We start from the raw sequence: 25,185 nt of genomic DNA, 5'->3' as shown, positions 1-25,185 counted from the left end.
AGACCTTTATTGATTCTTTCCTGGAGGGAAAATATATATAACACATATATTTCTCCAGAGCAATCATGGTTTATTGGGGTACACTTATGCCGCAGACTGGCTCGGTCGGGAACCACCAGGCTGAGGGACGTGGGAGAAGGTTTACAGGAAAGCAGGAGATTCGGCGATGACAGACAGACACCAACACAAGTGAGGTTGAGTGCTGCTGCGATTTTACTGAGCACAGAGTTCCTTTTTTATACAGTCAAGGCAAAATCATAGAACAAAGGGCCAGAATACAATCGGACATTACATCATATCGTGGTCACTTATTGGTGACATATTCCAAAAAATATCGAGGGACAAAAACACTTTCTTAATACACTTCCTGCTTCAAATTAGGACAAAACGTTTACCTATGAATTCTTTACAGTGATTACACAGGATTTAATGTCTAACCATGGTTCCCCTTTCTACAGAGTTCTTTATCATTGTTTTTCTTCAGCAACTTATGTTTTCATCTGACAGGGTCTTAACCACACATCACAATCCAGGAAGGGTCTCGGACCTTCCCATATATTGGTTTGCAACACTTTGTTTTTCTGTTAATAAACTCCAGGATGTATGTACTTAGACCAGTTTTTGTATGGGGGGATAGAGGTTTCACAATGTCCCTCATTCTCTCAGACGGTAACTTATTGTTTTCTTTTATGTTAGGCACCCTTGCTTGAAATTAAGGGCTGTACTGTATGCTAAGGATCTAATTGTTTCAGCCACAATATTTGGCGGTTTTTCTGGCTCCTGTTATTGTTTGGTTTCACTTATGACTCCTGACCTTTGTCAAACCTAACATCTCCTTAGTTTCCTACAGATTTCACAATGATTAAAAGCAAACTATAACTACAAAGCTTCTACTTATTAATTCTAAATACCTAACTTATAAGTAAAATTGGCAGGCAACCATTATGAACTCCATCCGGGATGCAGAAGAGCCACATACCAAAGTGCCACAGAAGCACACAAAGCAGGATAAGAAAAAGGGGGCGCCGGAGGCATAGACCCGAAGGTCGCGAACCTCCCTTTCCCGCGGGACCTGGGCCAGGCCCGGGCCACCTTAGCAGGTTGCTACGCGGGCGACACCGTTGACGGCGTGGCAATTCCTCCCTTTTTATTTTTTAGACGCTCGGCATACAGATCTTCTTTAACCCGTTGGAGAGATTGTGCCATGCCTCTAAAACAACAAGGAAATATGAACAAAATAACTCCTATTACAGCTGCTAATAAGGCAAATATAAGAACATATTGGATCCAATCTAATGGGTTTAATGCTTTGATTCCAGCAGTCAGGCTAGTAGCCAGGTCACTTAATTCCGTTGCCTTATCATACGCTTGACTCATGGCTGCAATATCTCTTTGTATTCCTTCAAGATCATGTGTAATGGATTGGTCTTGCCAAACACCCATGAGATGATGTTTAACCTTATTCCAATCTAAAGAGGTGTTGTATGGCAAAGGGGTAACGCAAATAGCTTTAAATTGTTCGTGACAACGGGTTTCCATTACTCTTTTTAAATTATTAACGTCCTGACCAAGGGCTAACACTACTTCTTCCAATACATTTAATTTTGCTTCTAATTTCTTATCAATAATAACTTGTTCAGATAAAGCAAACGTAACATTTTTGTTTAGGTTATTCACAAAATGGGCTGTATGAATTTCTTGGACCAATGCTGTTGTGGCTACTGCAAATGTGGTAATGATAGATATTAATGCTGTAATTCCTAAAATCAATGCAGCAATAAACCTTTTTGGTCGAATTAAAGCTGTTAACTCTTCAAGAACTTGCATAGCTGAATTATCATACCAAGTTATATTGGGTAAATGTACTGGTAACATCACAAAAGATGGCCTCCATACCAATAACAGGACTGTTGCATTATTCCTTTGTTCCGGAGAAACACAATTAGTTAAGATGCAATCAATGCAAGACACATGATAGGAATTATTACCAAAGGAGGTTATAGCTAAATTTTTTGAAGACCCTAATAACACAGCATAAGGATAAGAAACACAACTTCTCACAGCCAGGATAGTAGTTTTTGACCACTGTCCAGGGCGGTCTTATAACACCATATTAGAAGCAACAATTAAGCAAAAAGGTCAAAGTGTATTTGCTGTCTAACAAAAGCGGTAATTCAGTTAAAAATGCAGGGCCCACCCAGAGCTAGAAGACTCGCTCTAAACCTTCCCTTAATTCTCGCATGGAGTTTTTAATCACTACACTGTGGTTAACATAAAAGCAACATTCTTCCCCCAAGGCAGCACACAATCCCCCCTCTTTCATAAAATGCAAGTCCAGTCCTCTGCGGTTTTGAAGAGCAACTTCCGAAAGAGATGTCAGAGAATCCTCGAGGTGAGAGATGGATTGTTCAAGGCACTCTAAATCGGCATCCACGGCAGCACGAAGTGTGGCTAGACCAGAGTGCTGAGAAGCCAGGGCAGCGATGCCTGTGCCGGCGCCCACAAGGCCAAGGATGAACAGGGTGGTGATGGTGAAGGCGGAGACAGGCTCACGGCGGAATCGGTGGGGTGAGGCAACATCGCTTGGAGTCTGGCATCTACACCCCAAAGATCAGGCCTGGCTAGCACCTGAGATCTGCTCTGTGAGATAAGAGAAGCTGCCTCTAACAGCAAGGTTTCTGTGAGATAAGGGAAGCTGCCTCTTGGAGTATACTGAGATTATTACTTAAGGCTGTTTGAAAGGAAAAAATGTTTAGCCTCATCCAAACTAGTCAGAACATTCTTCTAGGACAGATTCTCACTTAGCAGATGACTCGCAATTTACAACACAAGTTCAGTGTCCTAGAAGGATCTGATCTTACAAATTAACAGATTCTGACTAGGGGGAAAGCTGATTAGCTGGTTGGGGAGGAGAGCATATAGATATAGAAGTGATTACGAAAAACAAAGGAATGGAAGTAACTCAGGAGCACTGTGATGGGTGTAGCCTGATAAACCTTAGCTCCTTGTGTCAAGGGAGAATGGACAAATCCAATTGTTATCCTATAAATTGCCACTGTTTAGGAAAATAAGGAAACTTAATGTCTTTTGTACCTATGTAGTTTGTAAAAGCGGCCTAGTTTTTCATTAAAGTTAGCTGAGGCTTGTAAGATAAGGTCTTGCTTTCTCTGAACTCTTATTTCACTTTAGCTTCAGGCTCTAGTTCCATAGCTCTTCTAGATACTACAAGATTCTTAAGATCAAAAGAATTTCAACTGTTAATCACATAATCATTAATGTTATTCTGCCAAGAAATTTAGATTGAGAATTCTGCTTTCTCTATAGGCTCAACCTTCTGATAAGGATTAACCCTTGTCTAACAGGTTCCAAAAACAACTGCATTTCTTAAATCACTGGGTTGCATATCACTAACTTCTCTAAAATTTCTACTTCTGATTTCAGCCTGGTTCCAACACTCGAGTGTTTCACAGAGACAGATAGACAGACAGACAGACAAAACAGACAGACAGACAGACAATGAACTGACTAAAACACCAAACATACATGTGCACACATCTGCAATTGATTGATCAATCTGACCCTTCAAAAATGACAGGGAAAAACTGATGGTCTGAGAAAGGAAGGGACAGTCCCCAGGGCGGAGAAACACTGCTCCCCATTTCCCAGCCTGACCAGCCAGTCTCCTGCTTGTTAAAAATGGGTCAGGAAAGCGCTTTTGTTGATATAAGCCGGCAAAATAAACTATGACAAAGATGTTACCGTTTTTTAGCCAAGGCTAATTCTGAGGCAGGGAGATTCTTATCAGACATGGGGATTGGCTCCTTAGTGACACACTTCTTTGTTTCTGATGTCAAACAGTTAATCATAAGATGTTGCATTTTCCTGCCTCCTCTGCTTTGATACTCCTATTTCTTTAGTTTACCTGCAAAGATCTGACTCTAAAATAATCTGGTAATGCAAACTGCCATTTACTGGCTATCTTTCCCCACTATACTCAGGCAACAAGGTGTTACAGAGGTCAACAAGATACTCTTTATCTAAACTACCTAGTTGGAGGCTCCTAGGATGTTTTTCTAATTGCAAGCAATAATCTATAAAAAAAAAAAGGATGGTTCCTTGGCAAAACTTTTTTTCCAGGTCTGTCACTTTGGCCTCTCCAAGGGGATTCTAAGCCCTTGTAAATTGGCCTTTACTTTGGCCTTTTACCCCCCCCCCCTTTTTTTTTTGAACTGTCTTCATTAACATTTCAATTGACCTCTATCTTCTAGTTAGACCTGGGTGGGGAAAAGGATCTTATGCCTGGAAATTGGCCTGCCTTAGTTTCCCAGAGTCTTTCTCACTAGTGGGCTTCCTCCTAGTGGAGGGTGACACAAAACAGGCAAAGAAGGGGTGCCTCTTTTGCAGAGACCATTCACACAGAGGTTATCACATTCCTTCCCCATGCCCCCTAGAGATTTCCAGGGGAGTATACCTTCACAGCAGATTTTCTACAGATTACCTCTTTTACTGGAGCCACATGGTTTGTTGAGAAGGAATCTTGTGGGGGCCAATCCACATCAAAAGAAGGTCATTCTGATGAACAATAAATGCCAAACTTTCTTGACCCTCAAGCCCAGATCCTGAACTTTCCTGTGGATCTCAGAGAAGTGATTAAGAATTAAAGCTTTGGGGGTCGTTCGATTCTGACCCATGTTAAACAATCTTAATTAACAGAACTAGGAGAAAGATATTAAGAAAATACACACACTAGGAACACACGCACAGATCACACTCCTACACTCGCTCGGACCGGTCCTCCATTTACACAGGTGCGCACCACACTCACCAGTCACACAGAGATTTCTGAATTTGCCCAAAGGGCGTGTACGTGATTTTCACTTTTGAGGTTTCAGTTCTTCCAAGTCTTCTCCTGGCGCCAGGTTTTCCAGATCAAGTTACTAATTGGCAGTGCATAACTCTGGAATTCTGCAGCCAAAGAGAGGTCAATTTTCTCTTGCAAATACATTTTAGGGTTGTAAGGGGGAGGTCAGGAAGAAAAGGTAGGGAGGTGTGGGGGCCATTTGCACTCTAGATATCGGGCAGCCTCCTGCTGGAGGTCTGCCTCATCTCTGGGGATAGGACAGAAGGGAAGTCATGGTGGGGAGCAAAGGGTGGATCTGTGGGATTGTCCTTAAGAACTGGGTATAAATGAGGAACATTAGCCTCGGAAACAGGCATGGGGATAGTAACCAAGGGGCACTGGGATATGGGCTTCTTCATGGGAGAGGAGGCCCGAGAGGCTTTTCTCTCATAAGAAGGCCTCTGAATCTTTCACAGCATCCTCTACATCTGATTCAAAAATGCCCTACAATCCGCAAGGCTCTGGGCACCTGCTCTGATCCCTCAGAGGGGTTTTCCACTGCCACAGAGGCATAGGCCGCGGAGGCGGTTTCTTCCTCCAAGCCCTCTAGGTCAGATGTCTGTGCTAATAACTCCTTTATTTGCAACCATAATGCATAAGTGCATGGGGGTAGCTTATCCTCCCCTTCTTCTTTACCGTATTTATGCAATGCTTTGCCCACTTTCCTCCATTCAGTTAGAGTAAGACTGCCGTCTTCTGGAAACCAAGGGCAAAGTTTCTTTACTAAATTCAAGAACTCTGATAGAGCTGAACTAGTCACTTTCAATCCCTTCTCAGATAGCATGCGCCCGATTACAGCTGCAAAGAGCTTGTCCTCCTTTGACATTTGCAAACCCATGATTACCTGCACTTAACCGGTGAGCCTTTACCGGCGGATCCGCGGAATCCTGACAGGAGCCGATCCCTGCTTTGGAAAGAAAAGAAAAGAAAGAGAAGATTACCTGTCCTTCCCGCCCCACGTTGGGCGCCACCTGCCGCAGACTGGCTCGGTCGGGAACCACCAGGCTGAGGGACGTGGGAGAAGGTTTACAGGAAAGCAGGAGATTCGGCGATGACAGACAGACACCAACACAAGTGAGGTTGAGTGCTGCTGCGATTTTACTGAGCACAGAGTTCCTTTTTTATACAGTCAAGGCAAAATCATAGAACAAAGGGCCAGAATACAATCGGACATTACATCATATCGTGGTCACTTATTGGTGACATATTCCAAAAAATATCGAGGGACAAAAACACTTTCTTAATACACTTCCTGCTTCAAATTAGGACAAAACGTTTACCTATGAATTCTTTACAGTGATTACACAGGATTTAATGTCTAACCATGGTTCCCCTTTCTACAGAGTTCTTTATCATTGTTTTTCTTCAGCAACTTATGTTTTCATCTGACAGGGTCTTAACCACACATCACAATCCAGGAAGGGTCTCGGACCTTCCCATATATTGGTTTGCAACACTTTGTTTTTCTGTTAATAAACTCCAGGATGTATGTACTTAGACCAGTTTTTGTATGGGGGGATAGAGGTTTCACAATGTCCCTCATTCTCTCAGACGGTAACTTATTGTTTTCTTTTATGTTAGGCACCCTTGCTTGAAATTAAGGGCTGTACTGTATGCTAAGGATCTAATTGTTTCAGCCACAATATTTGGCGGTTTTTCTGGCTCCTGTTATTGTTTGGTTTCACTTATGACTCCTGACCTTTGTCAAACCTAACATCTCCTTAGTTTCCTACAGATTTCACAATGATTAAAAGCAAACTATAACTACAAAGCTTCTACTTATTAATTCTAAATACCTAACTTATAAGTAAAATTGGCAGGCAACCATTATGAACTCCATCCGGGATGCAGAAGAGCCACATACCAAAGTGCCACAGAAGCACACAAAGCAGGATAAGAAAAAGGGGGCGCCGGAGGCATAGACCCGAAGGTCGCGAACCTCCCTTTCCCGCGGGACCTGGGCCAGGCCCGGGCCACCTTAGCAGGTTGCTACGCGGGCGACACCGTTGACGGCGTGGCACACTTACACTGAAGATCAGGAAGATATGGAAAATAAACCAATAGGTCTAGCCAGCTAAGATGTCTCTGAGGACGCTCAGGTACAGTGGGACGCTTTCAAAATAGAATGCTTTCTGGGGATGACGTTAAGAATCTAGAAAGCAAAAGTTAAATGTATTCTCACACCCACACATACACACACACACACACAAACACAGATTTGGGAAACTTGAGGGAGTTTATGATCCTAAGAGATTCCCTGAAACAGCTCAGTGCTCTTCTCAGACCTAGTTTTTTGTCGTTGACCGCTTCCAACCATAGATTCTCCCCTTCCCCCTCAGAGTTCTCATTTCTTCTTTGTTTTTGTTTGGGAACCGCACCCAGAGGTGCTCAGGGCTTACCCCTGGCTCTGCACTCAGGGATCACCCCCGGTGGTGCTGGGGCAGCTTCTGGGGTGCCGGGGATCGAACCTGGTCAGCAGCGTGCAAGGCAGGCACTCTGCCCACGGTATTATTGCTCTGGCCCCTCACAGTGCTTGCTCTGGGTGTAACAAATTCTGTTTGTTCAGTCCTGTAGAAATTGCCAGATTCTCAGTATTTTTGACCTCTTGATCGTCTGCCTGAAGATCCGTAATCCCTCTCTTGTGGTGTATTCACCATAATCTAGCACAGTTTTTCTTTTTATGTTCATAGAATAAAGTGGGAATCCAGTCAGGCCTATCATCATCACCAACCCTGCCCCCTCCCCTCCCGTGCCCTCCACCGCGCTCTTGTTTTTCTTCCAACGCTCGTGTCTGTGAATGTTTTTCTCATGCTTAGAAGGTTCCCCTGTTCACCTAGTCTGCAGCATCTTTCAGAGCCCAGGATTCATCCTCCAGTCATCCCTGGCGAAGCTCACCCCTTGTTAGGTTTGAATCTGTTACTCCTGTGTGGTGTATTTCAGATGTCTATCATCTTTCTTGATGGGGGGGGGGGGGCAGTGCCTGGTAGACTGAGTCTGGATTTTCCTTCTTCCTGCTTTTAATGCTTTCTTCCTGTGGCATTTGTAAAGTTAGTGCTAACCGTGGTGAGCCAGATGACAGGCAGTAAGCGCTGTGAGGGCACACATCTTATGGAAACTGTTGGATAGGCAAAAGAGCCCTGATCAGAACCATATTACAAAATGCAAGAAAGAACGCAGAAAGCAAGTATTTTTTTTCTCCATTTTTATTAAATAGAGCAATTTAAAAAAATTTTTATTAGTGAAACACGTTGAAGTACAGTTGTGGACTTACAAGTTTTTGTGCTTGGTTATACAATGATTGAGTACCCATCCCTCCACCAGTGCCCATTCTTCACCACCACTGATCCCAGTATCCCTCCCACCCCACCCATTCCCCCATCCCACCACACCTCTGTGGCAGGGCATTCCCTTTTGTTCTCTCTCTCCTTTTGGGTGCTGTGGTTTGCAAAAGAGGCATTGAGTGGCAATCATGTTCGGTCTATAGTCTACTTTCAGCACGCGTCTCCCATCCTGGGAGGATCCTCCCAACACCCTTTACTTGGTGCGCCCTAGAGCTGCCTTTCCCCCTAGCATGTGCAGCTGGCCTTAAATGGAGCAGTTTTTATTCTTGGGGTGAAGGCCCAAAGCCCTCAAGGAAGAAAAATGACTGGAATGAAATGTCAGATCAAAGGGACCTGCAGGTGAGATTGCAGGGAACTTTGACCAAAATGACTCCCTAGGTTTTGTTTTTGAATATTGGGTACCAAAATCTCTGCAGGTATTTAAAAAAAAAATAGTTTCCGTTTATTTTCTTATTATTTAACGCCCCCCACCCCACCCCCATGCCCTGGGTGTGCTGCTGAGGGACCCACGCCCAGCCAGGGCGTGTGCGCACTCTAGTCGTGGTCTTCATACGCATGCACTTGGGATCCCACATTCTGTGGTGGCACAGGGATCCCAAGTGACAGTGCTGCGGGGGTGACTTGGAGAATGGGGGCAGCGTCGGGGATTGGACTTGGGGCCTCACGTTTCCAAGGCAGACTCTTGTCCGTTAAATTAGCCCCAGACTTCTTGGCAGGTAACTTGTAGATATTTTTTCCCCTACCCTTCTCTGAAGAACAGGTAAAACGGATTCGTTGTATGCAGCTAATGTTCATGTCCAGTGACAGATTGATTTTATGCTGCCTGAGAGCAGCCTTTATTTCTGTGCTAGGAGATCCCTTCCTGGGACTTCTGCCTGATGCTAACTTAGTGCATATTTTTGAATTGCCGCGAGCGCCTGTTGGAGCTGCCCCGCTTTCTCTTCTCCCTGAAGCGCATCCTGCAGGCCTGGCTTCCTGCAGCTTCAGTGCCACTTACTGCGTCTCCACAGTGCAGGCTCACTTCTGTCTCCTGGGGCACTTTTGCTGGGCATCGGGGTGGAATATTTGGTCAGTGGTATTAGCACACGGAAGCTAGCGGCCCGTAGGGGCTCCCACCTCCCCACTGGGGCCTCCTGGCTCTGTCCAGCACTGGCTGAAACCCAGCTTGGCAGTGTGGCTCGCTCTTTTCTTTTTCAGATTGTGGTATGACCACCTCTTGTTTTAACTACGATTTAGTTCTAGCCTCAGATGTGTTTTATTCTTTCTTTTTTCTTCCCTATTGCTGTTTTACAAAATCATCTTTTTTCACTTGGCCCCCTTCTGGTTTTTTTCCCCTTTCTTTCTGACTGCCCAGTTCATTGAAGAATCACTATTAATACATGTCTGTGTACTCTGATTTGTTTTGCCATAAAAAAAAAACTGATGAGGAAAATTTTAAAACCTTGGCGGGTCCGTATAGATCACCCCAAGATAGAGCACTTTAAAATATTTCACACTTGTAAAAGATACGGTATTTAAAAACATGATGCTTATATTTGGTCAGTTCAGATGATTTAAATGAGTGAACAGTACAAAAGCAAAGTTTTCTATTCTGTTCCTCATTTTTTTCTCTCTGGACTCAGTCAGAGGTGCTGATTTCTGTTTTATCCCCTGGAAGTAAGCTGTGCATATAGAGCGTGAATCTGTATTTTGGAGAGTTAACATGTGCGTTTTGGGTCTCCATGGCATAATATTTGTGTGGCTTGGAAGATGTGAGGCTGGTGGATTCAGGTCCTGTGAATCAGGGTGTGAATATCGATCCCTCATACTCAGTATGAGGGTATCTCGGATCCCTCCCAGACATGGTGTCTGTCCCATCTTCCGTGGTGTTCAGTTTCGCATGCTTTCCATCACACGCACTGATGGGGATCATGGAACAGACCATTTCGCAGCAGTTCAAGGTACCTGGGTAACTGACTGGCTGTGCCATTGTGACTCCAGTCTCCTTGGCAGAAGTGTCTGAGCACCTCCTCTCCAGCTTGTGTGACTTTCTCCAGGTGTATTACAGGAGCATACTAGAGTCAAGATCTGGGGCACAAAACCGTTGAGGTTTTGCACTTGGTAATGGAGCCACGCAACATAACCCAAGATTCCTGACTGCCTGGCTGTCATCGCCAGTTCGGGATGGTTTTGCAGACACTTTACAACACTGCCAACAGTAGGGGTAGTCAGTTGTCATCTGACACCTGGTCTTTCCAGAAAGTCTCACTTGACCCCTCTATACCCATCCAGTTCCTTAAAAGGTCTTTCTTCTTCTCTATTTACTTACTTTTCTTTTCTTTTCTTTTCTTTTTTTTGTCTGTTTGGGTTTTGTTTTTTCTTTCCCAACCGGTATTCTTCCTGTAATGGTCCCACCAGACTAAGAGTAGATTTGTGTTACTGATCCGTTTTGCAATCCCAGTGTTAGAATAATTTGATCCCCACGTATTAATATATACACTATCTGCATTCCTGGAAAGCTATTTCAGAGACTAGAAAATGAACAGTGAAGATGCCAGGAGTTGCTTTTACATACTTAGGGAGGAAAACCTGGGAGAAACAAAACAGAGAAAAGGGACTGGAGTAGAGACGGTGAGGCACTTGCCCTGTGCGCAGCCGACCCAGCTTCCATCCAACCCCCCAGAAGGTCTCCCGAGCCTGCCAGCAGTGATCCCTGAGTGCAGGGCCCCGAGTCGGTTGGGTATGGCTGAAAAACCAGAAACAACAGAGGAAGAAAGAAGGAAAAGACGAGAAACCCAGGGTATTTGGAAGAATTGTTAGAGCCTGAGGCACAAGGAAAACTTAATATTTGCTTACCTGCTAGGACTTGGTTTGACTTGCCTTTAATCAGACAAGCAAGTGGACATACCTCAGTTCTTATTTAGATTGTGTGAGTGTCGTTGCCTTTGAATTTTAGAGCAAGTGGAAGCTCAAATGTACTGTTTAAACTCAGTGACTGTTATTTTGACACTGACACTTCAGCACCCTCCCCACACACTTTTGATTCTTCTGAACTGCAAATTGTTTGGAAGACAGCAGTGTAGCTTCTTTGACTTTTGTGTTAAACATTTCAAGACATCCTGTTGGCGTTCTGCTTGAGACACGTCTTTGATGAGAGCTGGTGCCTGTCACGAGTGACTTAGCGCCTGCACTGCAGTGTTGCTGGTGATCAGCCTCCTGGGAGGAAGCGTCTTTCCTCCGGAAGGTTCCCGAGGTACTCAAGGCTCACCCGGTTCAGTTGGACCTAGTCAGTGCTGTGCTGACAGAGCAAACCACCATGCACAGGTTCTAGCCTCAGACTGCCAGGTTGCCCCTAGGGAGAGATGGCCCGAATGTTTAAGGTGAAGTGCTCCCTGTGAAACGGCGTCCAGAGCCTGGACTTGGTGACCTGCATGTACAAAGCTCTTGTTCCACCTGTGTGCTCAGCAAGCATTCGTTCTGTTTCCCAGGCCTTTGCCAACTCCATAAAGCACCAGAGTCCTGACAGTTACTTAAGAAAAGGACCACGTTTAGAGATCACTTTTCTACTCTTCCCTTTTTCCACATTATTTTTTATGAACCTGAGATGAAAATTCTAGCTCATGCATAGGCAAGAAAGTAACTAGCTTATGTTTACCCAGCAGTAAATGACAGAGAAGACACTTTGCCCAAAATCAAGACCAAAAGAAATACATTTTGTATTTGATAGGATAGGTCCGTTTGTAACTAACTGAAAGATTGAAAAGAGCAGTGAGAGTGACTTTGAAAATCCAATTATCTTTCATTGAAATGATCACAGATGCTCTTTCAGCACCTATTATGGCAGACAGCTAAGTTCCTTGGGCACCTGTGTGGCAGACAGCTAAGGTCCTTGGGCACCTGTGTGGTAAGACAGCTAAGTTCTGTGGGCACCTCGCAGACACGTAGAATTTTAGTCGTGTCACGGCTTCACGTGCTGAGCAATATTGTTCTCTTCTGCCTTCGTGTGTGGCTTCTCTTAAGTCATACAGGCTCCACAGAGTGTAATTTCCAGGCAGCAGTGGCCATGCCTCGTGCAGATGATGTCTGTAGTACGCCGTCAGAGTACCTAATAAATAATTGATGATACATATGTGAATAGATCAGTGTTTTTGACGGTTTCTCGTAAAATTTTAGGAGAAGAAGATGGATCGACCTGCTGGAAGGAGTTTTATGCAAGTATTATGTGAAAAATATAGTCCTGAGAACTTTCCTTACCGCCGCGGTCCTGGAATGGGAGTCCATGTCCCAGCCACACCTCAGGGCTCGCCAATGAAAGGTAAGGAAAATGGCACCTGAGATACTTATTTCCTTGTGCTTTCTTGGGCTAGTAAACCAGAACAATGCCATGTCTACAAAGGAATTAATCTAAGTGATGAGTCAAAGTGCACTGGTTTTGATTGTGATTTTCTTTTTTTCTTTTTAACTTAAAGGACTAGCTTTCCTCCAAATTAGCAAGAAGACACTTTAGTTGCATTCAGAGGGTAATAACAGTCTTGAGTAATTGCCTATCAAATGCAAGTTCTTTCAAGGGACGTGGAGGGGCAAGCTAGTACAAGCCTGCTCTGTACCCCTGGGACCTGACATCCTAATTGGAATACAAGAGCATTTCATTTTTACAAAGATAGACACTGGTAGTTTTCCTTGAGTCAAATGAACGGCACGGTGATTGGGAAGGAAATTTGGAGCAGTTAATTACTGTGATCAAAAGCCTCCAAAGCCGTGGGACTGAACAACCTTCAAGAATATAGAAGCTGATTCAAGAGACTCTAGAGCCATTTTCGGAGAGGGAGTGATGAGAGTGAAGAGCTCTGGCTGGGAAGGTGCATTTCCCTCCACTACAGCCTGGTGTAACCGTGAACTGTTCTTGGAAGTTCTTTGTAGTCAGGAAGCATTAATATCGAACAGTATCTCAGTGCTTGGGTCCATAGATAACTGAGTGTTCTGTCTTGTCACTCCATATAAACTGGAATAGCAGAAAGAAGTCAACTTATTATTTGGTAATTTTTTTTTCAGGATCCCTTCCTGAGAAATTGAATACTGAAAAGGACTATATTGAAAAACCATGTAATCTGAGGCCTCCATTAATAAAATATTCCTTGTGGGTGTCCTTGTTTCTATACAAAGAGAAAACGAGTTGTGGGATTCTCCTGCTTATCGTTTTTATTAGTAAGAATGATTTTAGTGACACGTATTTGGCGGGGCTCCACATCCGGCAGTGCTCTGGGGAATTAATTACTCCTGGCAGAGTCTTGGGGGAGCGGGGGTGCCCTGGAGCAGAGCTGCAGTCCAGTTCAGGCCCCACACAGGTGTTTCAGAATCATTCTGTGACTTGACTACCCTAGTGTGACCAGATACATCAAATAATTGAAGACTCTGAAAGGTTTCCCATAAAACGAAGAGGCTGACTGGAAAGTAACAGACATGTGGCAGAGGTGGGTGGTCAGGGCACTGGGGTGGTGGGGAAGTACAGTAACTGTATAGCAATACCATAAATAGTAACAGTATTGCAACCACAAACAGTAAAAGTATTGCAACCATAAACAGTAACAATATTGCAAACTATGATTTGTAGTAGTGATCAAAAAAACTTTCCCATTACAAATCTTTTCTAAGGTTTGATTTTTTTTTTACTTTTTATTTTTTTTCTGTTCGGGTCACACCCAGCAATGCATAGGGGTTACTCCTGGCTCTTCACTCAGGAATTAACCCCTGGCGGTGCTCGGGACCATATGGGATGCCGGGAATCGAACCCGGATCGGCCGCGTGCAAGGCAAACACCCTACCCACTGTGCTATTGGTCCAGCCCCTAACATCTGATCTTTTTAAGGGACACATTTTACATGCTCATGACATGAAAATGATGTGTACAAGAGAGACAGAGATTTGGGCTTTTGTTTGTTGGGTGCCCTCTGCGGGGTCTTCAGAGGCCGTCCCTGGCTCTCTCGCTTAGGGCCTTCTCCCAGCAGTGCTCACGGGACCAGGCTGGGCTCAGCTGCATGCAAGGCAGGCGCCTCGGGCCTGGTGCCCCCTCCGGCCTCCAGATGGAGATCTTTAAATGGACTCACGTGAGTGAGGCCGACTGCTCGGATGCTAGGAACTTGCAGAGCAGTAGTGATTCAGCAGAGAGATTATCCCTCTCTAGTTTGAGATCGTCTTCATAGGCAGGAAAAGGTGAAAATACACATAAAACAGAGAAAGAAAGAGCTGTCTGGAATGATACTTCTGAACTGAAAAGAAAGGAAGAATGTGGGCCAGGAAGCAGCCAGTGGTGTGTGGAGTGTGGCCTCGGCCACAGCAGCTGCTGTTGGTGATGGGGCTGAGCCGTCGTGCAGAGAGAGGGAAGCCAGCAAGACTGGCTGCACAGACCTCCACCCCCCAGCCCCCCGCCCCCCGCCCCAGTCTGGCTTGTGTTTGGCCATCTCCTCTTCAGATGCAGTGCCCGTGGGCCCCACCCAAGCCCCGTCCGAATCCCTGCAGTGATTGTCTTGGTTCCCAGGGCTGCCTGTCTCCAGACAGAATGAAACTGACGTTGAGCGTGTCTCCTCTCCCGCCCTGCAGATCGCCTCAACCTCCCAAGCGTGCTGGTATTGAACAGCTGCGGAATAACCTGTGCCGGGGACGAGAAAGAAATCGCCGCCTTCTGCGCGCACGTGTCAGAGCTCGATCTCTCTGACAACAAACTGGAAGACTGGCAGGAGGTACGGTTCTCTCCCACCGTGCCCGGATGGCCCCGACGGGGAAAGGTCCCACTGCCTTCAGCATTGTAAGCGATCGTGCCGTGGGCATGGCCCGAGACGAGGGGTGGACTGCTTCAGCTGGCTCTCGGGCGAGTTTTCAGGGAGCATCGTTTTTGCTCGTTTGTTTTCTGTGCATGTGAAGGCCTTGCTGACCAGGAGGCCAGTGGCTCTGCAGAGGTCGGGCTAGGCCTGTGTCCACACCCGCTCTGCTCATCCGCTCCGGCTACTGTGTATCGCAGGGCAATTTCAAATTGTTTGAGCTGGAGGCTAAAATGATAAAAATACGCTCGTTACTGAAACATATTCTCAATATGTTGGATCTTTTTATACTATTAAGTCTTGTTAGTGGTTTGACATGACTGATAATAATTTCACCACCTCGGAGTAACTATAAACCAGGTATACCAATAAAAAGCATTACAGTATCCTCTCTTATTTTTATATCACATGCTGTCTGTGTATAACATTACCTTACTGCCTTTAAAGAGAAAGGAAAATATGGCCGGAGAGATTGTACAGCAGTTCGGGCGCTCGCCTTGCACGAGTTTGATCCCTGGCATCCCACGCGTTCTCCCAAGCCTGCCAAGGGTGGTCCCCCAGCACAGGGCCAGCAGAAAAGCCCTAAACACAGCTAGGTGTGGCCCAAAACCCAAAATAGTTTTAATTTAAAAAGAAAAAAAGGAACAAACAGGAGCTGAAGAGATAGCCCAAGGGTGGAGGCGTGTGGCCTGCGCACATGCAGCTTCTGAATCACAGCCAGCACCAGTTCGATCCCAGGCATCACATAGAGGCCCCCGACCACCACCAGGGGTGGCTCCTGAGCACTCTCTGGTGTGGCCCCCAATGTCAAAGATGAGTCACTAAGAAAGAATAGCTCTTGCTATGTGATCATTCTCTTGTCTGAAATTAGGGCTCTTATTTATTCCTTGGACTATTGACAAATCTTAATGAGTTTTCCTGTCTCTGCTTTGGTTCTGTTTTTATTCCTCTTCCTCTAAGCTATCTTCTGCAGTGCTCCCAGACTCCTTTGAATCAATAAAACATGAGCAGGACATGCTTGAAGTCCTTCGGTTGCCTTCCATTGTAGCTGAGTGAGGTCTGAGCTCAGCATGGCCCTCACCAGGTGCTTTGCCCTTCCTGAGCTTGGCCTCTGCCTCCAGCCTTTCATTGCAGCACAGGATAAACTCTTGACCGGAAAGTCTTTCTTGATTTCACTCTAAGTTATTGCTCTTTTTCTGCCCGTGGTGTTCCCAGCCCCTTCCTCTGTAGCTAGCACGTGGTCCAGGCTGCTGTTCCCTGAGCAGCTTCCCCTGACTGCCTCGCCGCCAGCTTCACTTCCCTCAGCACCTGTGTCCTGCCATGTGAGGGGGTTTATTGTCACTCAGTGCCATTTCTTGCTTACTCAAAAGCTTTTCTACTAGGAGCTGATGCCCATCTCAGGGCTCACTCCTGGCAGAGCTTGGGAACCCATGTGCAGTGCTGGGGATCAAAACCCAGTTGGCTACATACGACACCAGCACTTTGCTTGTGGTACTCTCTCCGGTCCCGGTCTTGTCTGTTTTGCCATTGCTACGTGCACTCAGCACTCAGATGTTTGTGGCATTTATAAAGAAATGGTGGTGTCTTAAGGATTGATCAGGACTACTTGCTTCAGCTATTCCTGGGGTCTAAAGAAACTCCTTTGATCCTTCTGTGTTTTCAGACTTCTCATCCATAAGACAGAGATGATGACAAAATTAATCATTGAGGCACTTTTCCAATATTAAATACCGTACAAATTTTAAGCTACTTCTCTAAGAAAACTTAAGACTTTTTTTTTAAAGTCTTGCATACTGAGCAATTTCATAGTCTTACTGGGATAACTGTGTTCTCAGTTATACTTTCCTTTGTGACTAAGGTATTTCCTTTGAGATATATGTATCTTGATTTCTAAGTGATTTCTTAATATGTACAAATATACTAGATTTTAAAAAGCAGTCTATTGTGCATGCATGCATTTGTTTACTGACTTTATTGAAGCAACTGATATAATTCACTATTGAACAAATTAATCTGTTTCTTCTTTTTTGTTTGTTCATTTTATTTTGAGGCCCTACCCAGAGATGCTTAGGGGTTACTCTTGGCTCTGCGCTCAGGAAGTCATTCTCTTCTGGTGGTCTTGGGAAACCATGTGGGGTGCCAGGGATCAAACGCAGGTTGGCCGCACACAAGGCAAGCACCTTACCCACTGTACTATCTCTGTGGCCCCTAATCCCTAGTCTCTTCCTTTGTGGCTCTGTGTGGTTTTATCTGACATGTGTGCTCTATCCACACTGCACACTTGCAAAAAAGACCTTCTCTGCAAAGCCCCTTCCCTAAGATCCCAGCCGTTGAGTTCCTGCGGACTCTTTGATGAGCTGTTTGAGTTTTTTCCCATCTCCCAAACAGTGCTCAGGGGGGGTCTTGAAGCCACTTCCAGAATCTCAGCCAGCTGAGCCAAGGGTTCACTGCAGGGGCCTGCAGTTGTGGTGCTGATTACAGGGTGTGGACCTAGCTCCTGGACTCTCCCAGGTCACAGGTCACACCAAGCCTTCCTCTGAGCCACTTTGGCATTTACATTCAGGCTGATTTCTCTAACTTCTTTCCTCTGGTTTTAGTTTTTGTTCATACTTTGCTAACTGGGACCTATTTAGTAGTAAGGTACTTGCCACCTTAGAAGAATGGTTTATGTAAGTATAGATTAGAACACAGTTTGCACTAGTTAATCCTGCCTTTTCTATGTTTAGACAAAGGTCTACCCTAATTATTTCCCAGGCTTTCTTAACTTGTGTGTAACCAGAGTGTCGTGTATATTTATACTGTTTGTATTTTCCTGAGTGTGCTTTATACCCTGTTTTCAAGCAGTGTTCAAACAATAATTTCTGCCCTCTTTTGGGTTTTTTTTTCCTTCTTGGGTCACACATGGCAATGCACAGGGCTTACTCCTGGCTCTGCACTCAGGAATTACTCCTGTCAGTGCTCAGGGGACCATATGGGATGCTGGGAATCGAACCTGGGTCGGCCATGGTCAAGGCAAACACCCTACCCACTGTGCTATCACTCCAGCTCCCATTATTTTTAAATTTATTTTTGCTTTAATCATTCCCTCATATTTGTCCTTCTCCTTAACTGTAGATGATCCCAGTCTTCTGGAGTATAGAGCAAAACACAGAGAGATGGGAAAAATAGTAACAGATAACTAACTTATAGAGTAAAACTACCAGACTACAAATCCCACTGGTCATGGTTTCAAGACGTTACGTTTCAGTCCCATCACAACCCAAAGAGCAGATTGTCAAGACGGTCATTTGCTCCTGGCTGTAACTAATTTTATTTTACTTGATATTAATAGTGTTTTTCTAATAAGTACTAAATATAGTTTTTTTTCGTACTTTGAAAAAGTTCTGAGTAACGTTCTGTAGTTTCAAGCACTGTCTGCTATCTGCAGATGGAGATCAATCAGGGGAGAGGACCCTGCTTTTGTTTGGGAGGAGGCAAAGATTTGTCTTTGTCCTTCTAAATTGAGTCTATTTTTTATTTTAAGAGATGTGAGGGTTTTTTTTTTTAGTTTGTTTTTGATTTGAAGTTTTGCTCAGTTGATATTTTGTTTTTCCTTTCCCAGGCTGTCTCCTTTTTTCCCTTCCCTCCCTTATCAAAACCTCTTACAAAAGAAATTAAAGCAAGTACTTGAGGGGTGGGGAGAATGAAGAGCTCGGGTAAAGTAGAGAATGGCTTGGGTGTAGGTTACAGATTGTTATCTTTACACCCTTTCCCGTTTTCTTAAGAGTCCACTGCTTAGAAGCCAGAGTGGGGTCTCCCATGGAGTCGCTGAGCTATGGTGTTAGATTGTTGGGTGTGGGTGGTCCCCTCGGACCTCACACCCCCACCGGAGCCCGTTGCTGCCCAAGAGCTTCCCTTTCCAGCGTTAAAAGGGGGGATGGGTACTCGATCATTGTATAACTGAAACCCAGGCACAAAAATTTGTACGTCTACAACTGTACCTCATGGTGTTTCACTAATAAAAATTAAAAAATAAATCAGCGGGCAGGGCGTTCGCCTTACAAGCGGCCAACATGGCCGACCCGAGTTCGATTCCTCCGCCCCTCTCGGAGAGCCCGGCAAGCTACCGAGAGTATTCGATATGCCAGACACAGTAACAAAAAATAAATAAATAAAATTATATTTGTAATTAAAAAAAGGGGGGAGGGGGAGTCGGTCACTGCCCTGAGGCTCACAGAATGTCAGCGTGAGCCACTAGGACATTTTTCTGTTACAGTAAATGTTCCTTGTAAACGGAATATCATCTTTTCTGCTCTTTGGGTTTTTTTGGTGGAAGGGTTGGAGCCACACCTGCAGTGCTCAAGGGCTGGGCCTCAAGCCTGGACCTCTGCAGACCCAGAATGCGCTCTGGACCCCCTGCACGCACGTGCGCGCGCGCGCGCGCACACACACACACACACACACAGACACACACATGTGCCTTGGGCGCCCTGCACACAGCCACCTTGAGCTCTCTGGCCCCTTTATCTAGAATTCCACCATTAATTTGAACCTGACCAGCAGTCAACCCCTTCTGATTTCAGCCCTTGACAGAAAATACTTAGATTATATATTCTTTTTTGTGCATGAGTTGAGAGGCTGTATAGTCCCCTCTTATCTTTGTGGTTGATTCCAGTGAATGAGGTTTCCCACTCTGCGCTCTCAGAGGACAGTGGCAGTCGTGCAGACTATGAAGATAACAGCACATACCTATTTGTCTTGGAGGTTCTCTCCGAGACAAATTTTGAAAACCCTTAAATTAGACATTTTTTCAGTATTTTTCTCTTCACTAAAGGGGTGGTGCTTAGGATTTTGTTCTTACTGATTTCATTTGTACAACTAGCAGATTCTGGATGAGCTAGTCAGACCGCAAATTCTTTATGTCCTTTCTTGCCCTTGAAAAACGGTCAGTCTAGCTGGTTATCTTTTTTTTTTTTTTTTTTTTTGTGGAAGACCTTCATCTTTAGTCTCCAGGTGATAGAATAGGGGGTTGGGCCTTCTATGCTGTTAGCTGTGCTGCGGCCCCACACGGAACTCCAAAACCTAGCCAGAGAATTGAAAAAAAAAAAAGCGTGCTACGACTCCATCGCAAAAGGGATCAAGCAGGAAAATACGTGAAGAGCTCGGTGTTTGCTGTAAGAGATAGCATCCTCACCTTCACGTGTAGTAAGAGGGAGAGTGGGTATGTAGAACTGAGGGAGGCATGGCCATCAGCACCTTTCCCTCCAGTGTCCTCTCTGACCCTTCTGGAAATCACTCTGCTTCTCGTTCATCTTGGAGCCCCTGAACTCTCGGTCCCAATATATCTCTGTCCTGCCCACACACCTCAGCCCTGCTCTCTTGGCGTTGTTTTGGAGTTCTGAAAAGAAACCGCTGTCCTAAGTCGCAATCACAAAATTTGCTCCCCCCAAGAGATTTTGATTCAGTAGTTTAGGTAGATTCTGGGAGTCAGCATATTTTTTAAAATTCTACAGTGAATCTTGACAATTCTGAGTAGCCAAGGTTGAGATAGTAGTGTGTATTATATCTATCATATCAGTAGTCATTATATTCATTCATTTTTTTTTGCCATTTAATAATTATGAGGTGCTCACTATGCAGTGATAAACTATGTAAGTTTTCTCCCTGCTTTCATAGAGTTTATACTCTACTGGTTAATAATTGATGAGGAATTTCTTTTTTTTTATTTTATAAGGTAGTTCAATATTTGATTACAGTTAATATTCAAACAACAATCCCACCACCATTACACCTTCCCACCACCAAGTTGGGGATGTTTCCATCCCAATACCCAATCCCTGTCCCAAAGCACAACCGAAATGATATATTTTGTGTTGTCTGTTATGGAAAACCGCTGCAAATGCTACAAAAAAGTATAGAGGAGACAGCGTGAAGATTGTTCTGTTTTGGCAGGGGCCATTAAGACATTCTTAAGAATATCACTAACATGTTAAAGGTTGAGTGATGTGAGCTTTCATATATAAATCTAAAGCTATGTGTGTATGTGTATATATATGCATATATATATATCACTGTCACTGTCTTCCCGTTGTTCATGGATTTGCTCGAGCGGGCCCAGTAACGTCTCCATTGGAGATTTTGTTGTTACTGTGTTTGGCATATCGAATATGTCACAGGGAGCTTGCCAGGCTCTGCCGTGTGGGCGAGATACTCTCGGTAGCTTGCCGGGCTCTCTGAGAGGGGTGGAGGAATCGAACTCGGGTTGGCCATGTTGGCTGCATGCAAGGCAAACGCCCTACCGCTGTGCTATCGCTCCAGCCCATATATATGCATACACATATATATTTTTGCCTCTGTAATTTGTTGCCTACTACTTGAACCCCATCAGATGTGGTGTGGTACTTATGGAGAATGGGTTGGGAGTGTCTTATGATGTGTCCAGGAATACGTTCACTCGTGCTTTAGGCTCAGCCCGGGTGTGTGGGGAGCAGCCTTGAGCATGGTGGTGGCTGGGTTCTGGAGTTTTTCGGCTGCTGGGACTGGGTCTATTGGGGCAGGGAGGGCTCTCACCCACCCCTCTCTGGGGTGCCCCAAGTGAAACAGCCTGGCGCAGAGTCCGTTGGCATGGCCATGGCGGGCACCATGTTGATGAGGAATTTCTAAAAGGTAGACCCATCACTAGCTAAGTGCCTCACATGTCCTCCTCATTTAATCCTACCAATAATGCTACATGGTAAGTGGCTACTATCCCCCCACACACACCCCGTTTTGACTCCTTACTCTGTGCTTGGGGATCGTTCCTGGTGGACTCAGAGGACCCTGTGGGATGCTGGACATGGAACTTAGGTCGGTCATGTGCAAGGCAAGCTCCCTCCCCTCCATGCTGTCACTCAGCCCTGGTTGGGAAAAGATAAATCACTGATTTGGACCCACAGAGCTAGGAAGTGTTGGAGCCTATTGGAATCCTGACTTTTCCCATTCTAAAGCTGATTCTATTTTGTTCTACGCCTTTTCTTAGATTCCGTATTGCCTCAGTTTTGCTGTTGCAGATGAGACTCAAATCACTTACTGAGCCCCTTGCACTGATTTCATTCCAGTTTTAAGCAATTTCTTTTCTTTCTTTTTCCTTTTTTTTTTATGATTTTATTGGTTGTGACAAATTGGAACGAACAATGGCTCTGATTTTTTTTAATCTCATATTTTATTTTTGTGACTATGAAACCATGGTAAAATTAGTTAATGCTTCTGTGCTATAGCTTCCTCATTTATTAAAATTAAGATGCTATTTAGTTACCTTCCAAGCTTCTTTCAAATTTAGTGAAATAGGCCTTGTCAAAAAGAAGAGCCAATAGTTCAAGGCAGGGAGCTCGATGCCTGCCTGCCTTCCCCCGCTTTGTCTGCCAAGGTACCAGCTCAGTGAGCAAGTTTATGGTCATGTTTTCTCTTTTGTGAGATAGAATGGCTGCCTTTGTTTTTGAGTAAATATATCTTAAAGTTTAATAAGTCTGGAGCCAAGCTGAAATTATTTGCTGAGTGATTATGATTATGTAGTCGATTTTGAACACCTGGATTGCTACCAGGTGGTCTTCAATAAACTTAAATTAGCCTTAATGTGCTGAGAATGTGAGAAAAGAGATACTCAAACGAGAATTGCGCGATCCAATCTCAGCTCTTTAGAAACTTGCAACCTAAAAAGTCATTTAAATGATCTTTTCTCCATTTAGCAAAGAGGATATCGAAGCAGAATCAAAAACTACACTAAAGAAGGAAATCTTTCCTTTGTACCATTACGTTTCTGTGGCGTTACTATTTCATAGGAAAAAGTTAAATTATTTGCCAAGATTGGGTGAAATGACAAATTCGACTTCCCCACGCTCTGTGGGTGCCACCCTTCAGCGTGTGATGGTCCTGTGGAGACCCAGGAACCCTCAAGCGTGATTGTAATTTAAAAGCTCTGATTACTGCCTCATGTACTTTTCTCTTTTTCTTCCCTAGGTCAGTAAAATTGTGTCAAATGTTCCCCAGTTGGAGTTTCTAAACCTGAGTTCCAACCCTCTGAATTTGTCGGTTTTAGAAAGAACATGTGCCGGGTCCTTCTCTGGGGTTCGCAAACTTGTTCTCAACAACAGCAAAGCTTCTTGGGAGACAGTCCACACGATACTGCAGGAGTTACCAGAGTAAGCCCCGCGAGCATGGTGGAGAGGGGGCTAGCCAGTCACTGCTCACCTCCCGTCATGGGAACCCTAGAACTGCAGGTTGGATGGAGAGCGGGGTCAGAGAAACGCAGTACTTGCAACGCGGGCGTGAGGGTACACCAGCAGCGTTTTCACTGGAGAATGTGTGGAGTGTTGAGTACCCCGAGACATGGGATAGGTCCTCCTCAGGCTAGAAGATACCCCTGAGAAGCTCTGGTCATTCGTGATCAACCACACCCTTCTCCATCTCAATCTTCTGATTACCTGATTTGAGCTTTTGCCTGAGTTCTTTTCTTCAGGAGAAAAAAAAAAATCTGAGTATCTCTAAAGTATGTTAACACCGAGATTACTGAACACCTACTTGGCCTGAGGAGGAAATGGACCTGTATTCTTTTTCCATGATTCAAGCAAGAATTTACACTTTCCTTTGTCACTTTAGAAATGCATCGTTAACAGTTCCCTGCCCCTCACCCCATCTCTGTATTTGCATGTAAGTGGTCAAAAGAAAGCAATTTCAAGAAATATATGAAAGCGTATTTTTTTTAAATCATTTTAATAAGGAAAGTAACAAGACCTTGGAGAATCTGGTCTCACCTTGTTTTTCCATCTGAGTATCTCATTCATCCTAATGAGATTGGTTTCCGTGCTGCTCGCAACCTCTAGCATGGACTAAAAGGAGCTTTTAGATCCCACTTCTACTTACCAACCAGATGGCTTGATAAGCTGACCTCTCTAAGCTGTGTCCTGCTCTGTAAGTTAGGTTATTGTATCAGTCCTGTAAAAGTAGGAGAGTCCTTGGCGCACTTGACATGGAGCCTGACCCAAGTAGATATTTAGGAGATGGTGATGGTCAGTTCTACTTCAAAACTATTTGTTAATGCAGTTTCCGGAAATGACTCCTCTGTCCTCTTCCTCCACGGCCAGGCATTCTTTTGATTCTTCTTATTATAGCCTTTGCCTCTGCGCCTGTGTGATGTGCCATTGTATTCATAGTCCCACTGAGTTAGCACGTAATTATTTAAGCACATAATTCGTCCTCTGCCATTATGCATGTGCTAGGTTTTGTCTTCTAGCTACTGTCAGCTTTAGAAAGGCATCTTTGCGTTTTTTTCCACACCACTAAGTAGTCTTACACCTTAGAAGGCACTTCACTGAATGAAGAGGCGCGAGTCAGGGATCCAGCCGCTTTCAATAATAAAACATTTCCTCTTCCTCTGCAGTTTGGAGGAGCTCTTCCTGTGCCTTAATGACTACGAAACAGTGTCTTGTCCTTCTATTTGCTGTCACTCTCTTAAGCTGCTCCACATAACAGACAACAACCTCCAAGACTGGACTGAGATCCGGAAGCTGGGCGCTATGTTCCCTTCCCTTGACACCCTGGTTCTGGCCAACAACCACGTGAGCGCCATCGAGGAGCCTGACGACTCGCTGGCCAGGCTCTTCCCCAACCTGCGCTCCATCAGCCTGCACAAGTCAGGTGAGGCCGCGCTGCAGTCACAGCCCTCAGGTCCTGGGTTGCTGAAGATTAAGTGGCACATTCGTATGTTAAGGGGGTCATGCGTGAAAGGAATAGACGGCATTGACAGCTCACACAGTGAAAACAGGCCAGAGGGTTTTAGACTAGACCATTTCGTCCGGACCTCGGTTACGAGAGAGACGGCACGTGTGCCTTGGAGATGCCCGCTCGCATTTTCAGCCACTTGTATCTAATTGGTTGCTAGGCCGTGGCCATCTGATTCTGTGTCACAGGGATGACTGTCTTCAAAAAATGAAAGAGGTTTATTTTTAGAGCGTATTCATCCTTGTTTTTCCCCTGATGGATGGTCGGTTTACCATACTGTGGAACATCGAGAGAGCCTCCCCCCTCTGACTGTCAGACTCCCCCGCTCCCCATCCTTAGCCGCTCCAGTGCCTCCACCACTTCCTCTGGCCCTCTGATAATCACTATAGTTTGTACCCAGCCTAAAAGTCCTATT

General features: G+C 44.9%; 1 protein-coding gene across 1 annotated transcript in view; it reads left to right on the top strand.

Annotated features, from left to right (window-relative positions):
• TBCEL (tubulin folding cofactor E like) overlaps positions 1-25,185 on the top strand; it is a 58,834-nt gene that overhangs the window by 15,710 nt on the left and 17,939 nt on the right. Inside the window, exons 2-5 of the mRNA XM_056108176.1 lie at positions 12,394-12,535; positions 14,818-14,957; positions 23,010-23,191; positions 24,430-24,686. Of these exons, the coding sequence (XP_055964151.1) occupies positions 12,403-12,535; positions 14,818-14,957; positions 23,010-23,191; positions 24,430-24,686 (712 nt within the window). The 5' untranslated portion in view covers positions 12,394-12,402. The remainder of the gene's footprint in view (positions 1-12,393; positions 12,536-14,817; positions 14,958-23,009; positions 23,192-24,429; positions 24,687-25,185) is intronic.

This window comes from Sorex fumeus, unplaced genomic scaffold (assembly GCF_029834395.1).
Source record: "Sorex fumeus unplaced genomic scaffold, SorFum_2.1 ptg000198l, whole genome shotgun sequence".
In the NCBI taxonomy this organism is placed as follows: domain Eukaryota; kingdom Metazoa; phylum Chordata; class Mammalia; order Eulipotyphla; family Soricidae; genus Sorex; species Sorex fumeus.
This window is presented reverse-complemented; position numbering and strand designations above follow the sequence as displayed.